Below are 11,702 nucleotides of genomic sequence, written 5' to 3' on the forward strand. Positions count from 1 at the left end.
CACCGCCAAGAGCAGCAATTCTTCACAGAGTGATTACCACTTCCAACTCCATTCTCCGGCCCTCCACTGAAGGCAGAGAAGTGACCTACCAGCTGCTGCTGTTCCCAGGGTACCCGACAGCCCAGCACCGCCTCATGAAGGCCTCCCAAATTACCTGCCCCCCTACCTCTGCAGAAATGAAATCTACCAGTCTGGGTTTTTCCTTTGATTGATTGATCAATTCATTCATTCTTCTGACATCCATTGAGTGCCATTCATTCATTAAATATTTATTGAGCCCCTACTATGTTCTAGTCACAGTTCTGGGTCCTGGCTGATACAGCAATGAACAGACAGACAAAAATCTGTGCCCTCATCAAGCTCCGTTTTAGTAGGAGGAACAGACACTAAACAAGTAAAAATATAGCATGGTAGACAATGCTAGATGCTGTAGAGGAGAGTGGAGCAATAAAGGGGAGTATGGAATGTAGAGAAAGAAGAGGTAGATTTTAAAGTGGGGTGGTCATGAAAGGCCTCAGAATGAAAGTGACATCTAAGCAAAGGCCTGTAGGAAGTGGGGAGTGAGCCAGGCAGCCAAGTGAGGGAGGTGTGCCTGGCAGAGGGACAGCGTGCAAAGGCCCTGAGGCATGCCCCGTGTTCAGTGAGGCTGGGGGGGAGTGGTAAGAGAAGTCAGAGAGGAAATGGACTTTGGCTTTCACTCATGTGAGCAGAGGGGCAACAGGCCTGGCTGGCATTTCATTCTGGCTGCCACCTGAGCAGACTGAAGGGAGGCAAGCAGGGAAGCAGGCCCTGGGTGAAGTGTGAGAAGGTCTGGTTTCTCCTTCTGCCTCTGTCACCAGGCTATATAAGCAGAACAGGATAAATTCCAGGGAGAGGAAAGCTTGGGGTGCAGGACATCCAGTCACTAACTCTCAGGGTCAAGGAGTGTGTGTGGACAACTGGAGAGAGCTCCAGGGAGTCAGGCTGCAGGGCTGTCATGGAGGTTCAGGAAAATGCTCCTTGCTGTATTGTGCGCACGCGTGCGTGTGCCACATATAAATCTCTCTGGAATGACAGATTTCTCACAGTGGGCCTCTGGGCTGGGACAGAGAGATTTCCTTACCTGCACACCAGGCATGGTTACAATCCTTGCCGAGCATGTTGGGTTGTGGGAGGAACAACGGAGTCTGACCTTTGAGGCCAGAGAAGACGATGGGCTGAGTTATGAAAACTTCCGAGGGAGTATCTGTGAAAGTGCAAACACCCCCAGGGCCTCAGCCAGTCATTACCACTCTTGGGAAGTGGGCCAGCGTCTCCTAGCGAGGTCCTAAGGCAGACGAACCCAGGACAGTTAATTTTCCTATTGGAAGAGGAGGAAAAGGGCTGGGTCCAGGAAAATAGATGAACGACAAGAAGTAGAGGTGCTGAGAGAAGGTAATGGAGGGGCGTGCTAAGGAGACAGGCAGAAACACCCTGTCCATCCTAGACCGTCAGCCAAGCAAGGAGGCAACAACAGAAGATAAGCATGTGGTCCTGGGTTCAAAGCTGGGCTCCGCTACTTCCTAATTGTGCCTCTTTCAATCTCATAACCTTTTGGTGTTTTGGGTTATTTTTCCTCCTTCTTCTTTGAAAAGGGAGTAGGAGTGTTGCTGAGATGTCTATCACTTAAAATTCTTACAAAGCTTAAATAAGTCAACTGTGGGAAAGCTGTAAACATCGCATTATTACTATGCCCAAAAGACACCCCAGAAAGGGCTGCTCCGGATCAAGGAACAACCAAGTCTCAGGAGCCAGCAGGCCCCATCTGGGCTGGTCCATGCAACCAGCTGCAAAAGCTGACAAACACGAAGCTCTGTGGATTGAGAGCAAATGAGCCGATAGATCTTGAGATTGCAAGTCTCAGGATGGTCAGCCCCCGACTGAGCAGAGATCACCATGTTGTTAAGTAGGCAAAAGGAGGACTGTGTGTCCTTTCAATGTCTTTCTGGGCAGAAATGAAGAGCTAAGAGTTACGCAATTCTCTAGGGGAATGTACCTTTGTTTTTATAGTTTATTACTGATCAGTGTCCTGATTTTGAGAACTTATATGCTACTATGTGGTTGCATGTACAAATAGGAATATGCATGTATGTGAAGAGGCAAAGGATTTTAGTCCAGAAGAGAACCACAAAATTTATGGTTTTATTGCCCTGTAAGACATTAATCAGCTTCATTTCTTACCTTAGCAAACTTATTTCAGTATGTCTTTCCCAACTAAATACACAAATCTCTGTATTTCAAATGCTCCTTTGATAAACCAGCTTTACAATTCCTCTGGTTCCCTTACTAGAGTTAAATAAATCTTGGATAAAAGTTATGCTCTGACAAAACCCCAAAATGAGGACTCTGCCATACTTCGGCATGGGCCAGTGGCTTTGGGCCAGGCAATCTGCCTCGGAGCCTCACATATCTCATCTGCCACAGGGAGAAGGCACCCAACTCCAAGACTGAGGTAGGGCTGCAGTGGGAAGAGGGACATGAAAGGACTTCGCACATCATTCATAGGATGCAAAAGCCAGGATTCATTGTTGTGACTCATCACATTAGGCTACTCCAGGGCTAGAAGGTCCCAGGCTTCTGAGGGCTGCATTCTCCAAGGCTTGGGACATAGATCAGGGGAAAGGCAGGTAGGGCAGCCCCGATACTAGACTCCATGCCCAGGAGGTGCCAAGCTGATGCTGCATTCTCCACTTGTGACGAGGCCGGGATTTTCCATGGGCCTCGGGTTCTGGAGGATGGAGACCTTTCAGGACCACGCAGGGAAGTCTGCCCAGGGGCATGGAAAAGATGGAGGACGGAGTGGGAATCTGACCAGGAGCCAGGGTGGGGTACTCTAAAGGAGGGACAAGAGTCTTCATCTAACACCAGGTCCCTAACTAGTGGCCTCTATAGCCTGTCAGGACCTCATCATATTATTTTGTAGGTAGGAAAGTGCCCAGCTCAACTGACAGCACTATGGGATCTCTACCCTTGCTATCCGCATACTTGTGTGGCTGCACACACACGTGCAAACACATACACAGAGAATGAGTGTCAGGGGTCCAGTAAGCAATGTAGGCAGCTAAGGTCAGTAACAGCCAACCCTGCACAGAGGAAGTGAGCACAGAGCCGACAGAAAGAGAAGAGGAAAGGCATTCCAGGCCCAGGGAACAGCAGGAGCAGAGGCTGGAAGACAGAATTAACCTGTAGAATGTGGGGGCAGGTTAAGATGAGGCCATCAGACCTGGCCAGGATTGGCTCATACATTGAGTGACCTGCAATCATGGAAGTTAATAACCCACTGCCCCTGTGGTGGCGGTAAAAAGGGAGTGGACAAGGGCTTCCAACTGGGGTCTCCCCTGCAGGACCACACCCCATAAGGAGTGTGAGAACCCCGGTTTTCCTCATAGGTCTCACTCCAGGTTCAGTTCAGCTACTGTCTCTATAAAGCCAGCCCAGCCTTGCCCCCTCCTGGAATGCCTCCATCCGTAGCTGCTCTGCCTTAAAGCCTGGGCTCACAGAGACGCTTCCCATTTGCTTAAGCCTTCTCCCCATCTCTCCTCTTCTGAGCTCTCCTTGTCTCCACCAGATGAACCCCTCCTTTCATCAGCTAATTATCCTGCATATCTTCCTCATAGAGTTAGTCTACCCTCCTTCCTGGAGTTAGGTCCTTTTCCTCTCCCCATTTTCCTTTGCCCTGATCTCCTCAGTACTTTGTTTTATATATATTGTGTATGCGGGGGTGTGGGGGGTGGTGGTGGAAGGCGTTTGTTTTTGCACATTGCCTTCAACCCTTTGTGGACCAAGACAAGTATGTGTAAGCCTTTTGCTGTCCTGTAAATGTTCTGTTAAGATGAGTTGTTCTGGATGAAATTCTAAGCTTTGTGGACCCCCCTTCCCCCTCCACCGGGCAACTGCAGATTACATTAGGGTAAACACTATGCAGGGCCCACAGTAGTTGCCTAATTCTTGCCTAGTGATTGGCAGTTTAACCCACTCCTAGCCATGCTGTTACTGGCCCATTCACCTACAAGCCTAGATGATAGAAATCTCACCCCTCTACCCTTTCCACTGACATTGTGACCCCCCCAGCTCTCAGAAAAGCTCAAATAATTTGAGGGCTCAAAGCCCAGCATTGCTCCCTGAGTTTCTTGGACACGTTCACACCACCAAAAGACATGAGATTCAAAAGTCGCAACCAGAGAGAGTTAAGTTCCCTGCCAAACCAAGGCCAGCCTCGTAGACTCAGCCATAGCTCAGGGAAGACTCAGGAGGTCGTCCCCTCCTAAAGCCCGGCCCAGGGGTCACAGTTCAGGCGTTGTCAAGGCCACAGGCCCCGGAGCACCACGAGGCAGCCTCAGGAGAAAGGTTTGCAAAGAGCCGGGCCGTGGGAAGCCCGCCTTTTCCCTGAGCAGCCGCCAGGTGCTGCCCTCGATGGCATAGAGCAGCGTGAACATGCGGTTGACAGTATAGACGGTGTCGCCTCGTACTACCGCCGTAAAGAGGGCTCCCTTGCTGTTGACAAACTGGCCGGGCAGCGCCGTCCACTGGCCCGTGGCCAGGTTGAGGCAGTCGATGGCGCAGTGCAGGAAGTCATCCGACGGTCCGTTGCGCACCACGTAGAGGCTGTCCCGGTGGGCCACCATGAAGTGGCCGTAGCTCTGCGGACGCTGCAGGTCGGCCACCGGCAGCCACGCGTCGGTCCGCACCGTGTACTCCACGACAGCCGTGGTGTCGGCCGGCCGCCACAGACACACGAAGAGGCGGCCGCGCGCCTGGGCGCAGGGCACGCCGGCAGCCGGCTGCGGCAGGTCGGCCACGAAGCTCCAGCAGCCCGTGGCCGGGTCGTAGCGCTCCACGGAGCTCATGGCCGTCCTCTGGAACTCGCCCCCGATGGCGTAGAGGCGGCCATCGAAGCCGGCCAGCGCGGTGTCGTAGCGCGGCTGGTGCGGGCTGGGGAACTCGCACCACGTGCCGCCGTCGGGGTCGTAGCAGAAGCCGAGCTCCACCACCTCCTTACTGGCGCCCCGCACGCCCCCCACGATGTAGAGCTTGTTGCCCAGCGTGGCCACCCCCGCCAGCAGCGTGCTGGCCTCCAGGGGCAGCGCGGCCAGCGTGCGCCACGCGTTCTCCTCCTCGTCCAGGTAACACACGGTGCGCGACTCGTCCTCCAGGAAGCCGGGCGCGGGCGTGTGCGTGCTCACGGCCACGTAGCTGCTGGGCCGCAGCGCCGCCACGTAGGCGCGGGCCTCGGGCAGCGCCAGCTCGGCCGCCAGCTCGCGCGCGCCGTCGCGGATGAAGAGCGCGGCGCCGTGGAACACGTCCCGCAGGCCGAAGGCGGCGGCCGCATCGCACAGCAGCGCGCAGTTGTCGGCCGTGAGGCTGTGCTCCAGGAAGCGCGCCAGCGCCGGCGCCTGCAGGAAGGCGGCGCACTCCACGGCCTGCAGCAGGTCGTCGGCGGCCTCCAGCGCCGGCTGCTCGCCGCGCAGCACCCGCAGCGTGGTGCGGAAGCCGCCGGGGCTCAGCGCGCCCAGCCGCACCTCGGCCGCGCGCGCCTCCCGCATGCCCGAGCGGAAGAGGCCGCGGAAGAAGCCGCAGTGCTCCACCAGCAGGGCCCGGTCGGCCTGGAAGAGCTGGCCGCCCACCCACACCTGCACCGGGACCTGCGGACTGGGAAGCATGGCGAGCCGGAGGGCGGGGGGCCTGGATGCAGAGGCCACGGACTCCGGGGCTCCCCCGTAGCAGCAGAAAAACACTTCCCCGGGATATAAATATATCCCTGGCTAAAGATAGTCAGGCTCATGTGATGTGGTGGCTGGCAGGTTGGAGGGCCCTGGGCCCAGAGGGCATCAGAGACCTGCACGGTCACCCAGTCCCGCGGGGAAATGATAATAGTGACCATATACCGAGCACCGACCCACATGCTGGGCACCGTGAGGGGTGCTTACAAAGATACCCCACTTAACCTGCACTAACCCAGCGGCATGCTCTTCTGTAAGCACGTACCCTCACTCTCCGACCCTGTTTCCTCAAAATGGGGCTGATAACACCTCTTTCATGGTACAGGTAGCCCCTGCTTTTTAAAAGTTTGCTTTATGCCACTTTGCTTTCTTGAAAGACTCACATAACTCTGTTTTCACTAAAAGAATATCTGAAAAGCAAACATAGCGTTCAGTGTTTTGTAACCAGTCCTTGTAGGAGCAGCAGCGAGAGTGTCCCCTCCAAGCTCCTTCCCTGGGAATGACACTCAGCATCTCAACAGCAAACCGCCATAACTCTGAACTGTGTCTGTGAGCGTCTCTGCTTTATCCATTTGTTTTCTGCATCCATTAGCAAGATAATTGCTTCTTCGCTTTTAGGCTGTTTCGATTTACAAAAGGTTTTGTAGGAACGCTCTACTTTTGGATAATTGGAACAATATCTGTAGTGTTCAGAATGAGGTTCAGAGACTATTACGTGACTTGTTCTGGGTCATTCAACTGGGAAGAAGCAAGGACAGGATTAATACCTAGCCCACACCTCGGCTGGTGGACACAGGGAGTGCTTGGGCACTGGAGGGAAGAGGCAGAGGTGGGACAATTAGAGTGAGCCAGGCTGGGGTCTGGAGCAGAGGGCTAACTTGGTCAGGGCCCTGACTCTGGCCTAGTCCAATCTCATTTTGAGCTTGATTTTCTTCTCTGTAAAAATGGGAGGGTAGCCCGTATCCAAAACGCCCCTGAATGTGGAAGTACTTCCTGACTTGGGATGAGAATGGGAAGCTGATGTCTATTCCCCACTTGCCAGCACTCCTCCACTTCTGTGTCTTTAAGCCTTAGGAAAAGGAAAGCGGGGCTGCTGATCATATATCTCTGGGTGAGGAGGAGAAGGGCTTCTTGAAATAATAACAGTTAACACTTAAATTGCACTGTCAGACACTTTTGTAAGCACTTTAATTCCTGTAATTATTGTAACAATCCTATGAGTAAATGCTATTATTTTCCCTCATTTAATAGGTATTATCTACTTATTAGAGTCCTGGTGCACGAAATTCGTGTGTGTGTGTGGGGGGGGAACGGTGGCGGGCAGTCCGGCAGCCCAGCCTGCGCTCTCTCCAATCCGGGACCCCTCAGGGGATGTCCAACTACTGCTGGCAGTGGGACATCGCTCTTACAATCCAGGACCACTAGCTCCTAATTGCTCACCTGCCTGCCTGCCTGATCACCCCTAACTGCCCCCCCTGCTGGCCTGGTCACCCCCAACTGCTCCCCTGCAGGTCTAGTCACCCCCAACTGCCCCCCCACCAGCCTGGTCGCACCTTACTGCCCCCCCTGCTGGCCTGGTTGCCCCCAACTGCCCCCCACCCCCGCTGGTCTGGTCGCTCCACGAAGCCTGCTGCTCAGTCGTTTGGTCGCCCCTCACTAACCCCCCTGCCGGCCTGGTCGCCCCACACAGCCTGTTCGGTCGTCCGTTCAGTTGCGATGGTTGCTTAGGCTTTTATATATATAGATTGCTTATAGCAACACTATGACTTAGACATTTTTATTTTTATTGATTTCAGAGAGAAAGGGAGAGAGAGAAACATCAGTGATGAAAGAGAATCATCGATCGGCTGCCTCCTGCACGTCTCCCACTGGGGATCGAGCCCACAACCCAGGTATGTGCCCTGACTGGGTTCATAGGTTGACACTCAACCACTGAGCCACTCCAGCCTGGCAGTTACATATTATTAATGGCCCCACTTCATAGGTTAGGAGACTAAGGCTAAGAGGTTGTCACATGCTCAAGGTCACATGGCTGGCAAGTGGCAGAGCTAGGACTGGTGTGCAGCCAGTCTGACCCTAGAGCATGTGCCCCTAACCCCTGTGCCTGCTGTCTCTCTCTACTACAAATGCTGGGCCAGGTGGTCACAATTGGAAGGAACTTAAGGCTCATATGGTTCAGCACCTTTATTTATAGTGGAAGATCAGAAAGAGAATTGCCTAGGGTCATTTAGCTTGGGGCAGACAGTCCCAGGCCTTTTGCTGCCCAACCTTGGGGTAGTGTTCCCCCTGCACTGAACTTTCTTGCGTGACTACCTAAGACTCTGGGTCCCAAAATGTTAGCTGGAAGGGAGCTTAGTGATTATTTTCTTCTGCCACCTCATTCTACTGGTGGGGAAACCGAGGCCCAGACCTGTGTGCGATGATATCTGCCATTCCGGAGATGTTCAACTGCAGGACTACTTCAGGAGGATGGAGCGGCTCACAGTGACCAAGTCGGAGTTGGGAGGGGGCAGGAGAATTTTCCTCCCCCAGGACACAAGCATGCACAGACCCTCACGTATGAATCTGCAGACCCAACACAAATGTGCCGCCCCTGCCAGGGAACTGCCACCCAGTTCACTACATCAAAGCAGGTCTGGGATGTGGGGACCACTTGGTGAGCCTGGGAAGCCAAAGGCCTGGAGGAGGCAGCCAGAAATATCCCAGATGCTCTGCCCTTGGGACCAGACAGGAAGAGGAAGTGGAGTTGGAGGGGGTGGGCAGGAGTCCCCATAATACTATCCCAGGCCCTCTGCCAGCTTCTTTCCTTCCCTGAGGCCAGTCATTGGCTGACAGGGAACAGTTGTGACAATCTCCCTCTTGGAAGAAAATAGACGGCAATGCCGTCTTAACTGTCCTTGCTAGTGGGCTCAGGAGTAGGAGGTGGGTATCTGACTATTCCCATTTCACAGATGAGGAAAGGGAGACCCAGAGATGAAATAGGCTTTTCCTTGATTATGAACAAAGATGTGGGACTGGATTGAACCCTGTCCACTGATCCCAGGTCCCAGCCCAGCTGCCTCTGCTCACCAGCGCTACTAGTCTTACCTCAGAGGAGAGAAACTGTCTCCAGGCTCAAGCTAAGAGGTGAGGTTGAGAAGGGGCTGACTCCCAAAGGGCCAGTTTCCTCCCAAATGGCCTGTTTCAGGGACCTAGTAACTGGCAGACACAACCAGATGGAGCCATTGCCTGGACCTCTCCTGAGAGCTTGGGGGAGAGGAGAGCAAACCCCTCCTGGCTGAAGCTTGCTCCCAATCTCTTTTCCCCAAGTCCAGCCCTGGCTTGAGAGGGTTGGGACACTGGAGCACACACCGGCTCCCACCCTTCAGAGCCAGGCAGTAGGGAGGGGTTCACCCAAGGCGGGGGTCATGGTTCTGAGGCTGGGCTGAGGATCGGGCCTTTGGCTCTGCCCCAAGACCCCAGTGGGGTGTTGTCTGCAGCTGGTGAGTTTCCTCCTCCCAGACAGTGAGCATCCCTCTGGGACTTGGGGAGGACAAGAACTATCCTGGCTGTGGGCAGCCCACGGAGTTCCCAGGCCCTGCCTGACCTCACACCAACCTCCTTCTCCACTTTGCACCCCTAATGCTGTGCAAGGTTGGAGGTGGGGGAAATGAAAGGGGCTGTGTGTCAGACGTTCTGAGCCTCTCCAGAGCATACACCCAGCCTTTTCTTTGTCTCTGCAGAATGATTGGCCCACAGTAAGGGGTCTGTTAAGTGGAATCCTGGGCCCTAACCTAAGTAGGAGTCCCCAGTCTGATGGAGGAGACACAACTCCATCCTAGGAGAGCCTCCAGTCTGATGGAGGAGACATAGCCCTTGCCCTGGGAGGCGCCCCCACAGTCCGATGGGGGACCCCTGGCCTTTGCTGCCCCTGGTGGCATTTCTACACACAGGGGAGTGAGGAGCTTGCTTGGACCTGGCAAAGGAAGAACACTGGACTAGGGATCAGTATGACTGCCAGGCTCTGATGCTGGGACTATCACTGATTTGCAAAAGCTACCCAACCCTCTCTGGGCCTCACTTCTTCATCTGGGAAATGGAACTTTGGATCTGATTTCTAAGGTCTGTTTGGCTTTGACATCTGAACTTAATCATTGTACAACCACAGGAGAGGTTGTCATATTGGGCCTCCAGCGGAGGCCGTGACATCACAACAGGGTCTTGAAAGCTTAGCTTTGTGTGGAATGGCTCCTGGGGGGTGGGTGGCAAGGCTAGGACCAGGCATCCAGAAATCCTCACTGGCCCTTCCTGTCTAGACCTCTACATGCCCCACTCATCCCCTCCAGAGACATCTCTTGAGCACCTGCTACTGGGACATGCCCACTGCTGGGCTGGGTGCCACATCCTCTGCATTTTGGGTACTTGAGGGCCTCCTGTAAGAACCGCGAAGAGGGTTGGGCTCCTTGTCCTCAAGAATAACCTCTCTCTTGGCCTGAGGTCCAAACCTCTGGTCACTAAACAGTTTGGCTTTTGGGAAGATGGGTGAGAAGTATGTGCTACGCATGTCAGAGGGAGGAGAGGGAACCACCATTTGCTTTTTTGGGCCATGGGCCGACCTCTGGGTGGGACTCTTTCATGTTATCTCAACTCCTTAATACTACCCCTATTTTAAGATGAGGAACCGAGGCTCAGGAGGGCAAAGGAGCTTATTCCAGGGTCTGACAGTAGGTGGTTATTCCGAAGGGCTTTGCAGTCCACACTGGCACTTCCGGGTGCTGGACAAGCAGCCTGCAGATAAGGAGCGTGAGGATGAGGAAAGGGACTGGTTGCGGTTGTGAGGTCTGCACAGTTTTCCTCCCACGCCTCAGAGGAGGGGCTGACTTTGGCCCTTGGCAGTCACAGCTGAGGGCCTGACTAACCAGCTGGCAACTGGTTCAAATAATCTCTGAACTGGAAGGGAATTAAGGATCATCTCATCTGATCCTGCGAGTCATGGTGGAGTCTCTACAATGCCTCCTTGAAGTGGTTACTCCTTGGTTGCCTTTAATGTTGGGGGGGCTTCAGATGGTTAGAGCTCACCCTCACACTGAGCTAAACATGCCTCCTTGCAGATCCCATCTACGTTTGATCCGAGTTTTAGAGATAAGGAAAATAACAACTCCCGCCTCACACAGGCAGGGAAGTAGCAGAGCCCAAATGTACGCCTAGTTGGGTCTGTAGGTGTCCACAGCTTGCCCTCGCTCTGGCAGCCCTCCAGTGAGACTGGTTCCTCTTCCCACAGACCCCGTGCAGAACCAGCCTGTCCCCACACCCCAGGGATGTGCCTGGAACTTGGCTCCCACTTTTTCTCCTCCTAAAACTCAGGAACACCCTTGGCCATTAGCTCTGTGAGGAATTCTGGCCTGAGGGTGTAATCTAAACACATTTCTTCCAACACCTTGGAGCCTTAATAACACAGCTGGTTTACCACCAGCTCCCAGAAACACAATTAAGCTGAGTCAGTATTTATGTCCTGTCCTGGAAAATAATTTTCCTTCTTGGTTGAGGAGTTATTACCAGCAGGTTCTGACCCCCTTGCCTGCTGACCTGGGTTTATGATTTCTCTTATACATGGTGGGTAGATTAGCTGGGGTGGTGGTGGCGGGGGGGGGGGGGGGGGGGAGGTAGGGGCTGGCGAGAGAAATGCTGCAGTGAGAGGTCTCTGAGACTCTCATCCCTTCCCCACTCTAGCCTGCAGTGTATTCCAAAGAGTCCCGACAGAATTTTACAAAGTACTCAGGCCTGGAGCCCAGGGCCGATTCTATCACTCTCAATTAGGCCTAAATCACATCATGGAATTGGGGATTTATTTCCCCCCTTTTTGGTATTATAGATAGGGGTAAAAGGCCCAAAGAAAGGTTACTTGCCTAAGGTCACCCAGTGAAGGAGCTGGCATAGATCCTAAGTGTCTGGGTCCCCCATGTGGGCCCTTTGCCCTGTCTCTCG

General features: G+C 53.8%; 1 protein-coding gene across 1 annotated transcript; it reads right to left on the reverse strand.

The window, feature by feature from the left end:
* Positions 1-2,140: 2,140 nt before the first annotated feature.
* On the reverse strand, positions 2,141-5,970 carry KBTBD13 (kelch repeat and BTB domain containing 13). Its single transcript, XM_059698314.1, has one exon. It carries the CDS (start codon positions 5,676-5,678, stop codon positions 4,302-4,304), a length of 1,377 nt encoding a protein of 458 aa, XP_059554297.1. The 5' UTR covers positions 5,679-5,970; the 3' UTR covers positions 2,141-4,301.
* Between the last annotated feature and the right edge of the window lie 5,732 nt (positions 5,971-11,702).

This window comes from Myotis daubentonii, chromosome 1 (genome assembly GCF_963259705.1).
Source record: "Myotis daubentonii chromosome 1, mMyoDau2.1, whole genome shotgun sequence".
In the NCBI taxonomy this organism is placed as follows: domain Eukaryota; kingdom Metazoa; phylum Chordata; class Mammalia; order Chiroptera; family Vespertilionidae; genus Myotis; species Myotis daubentonii.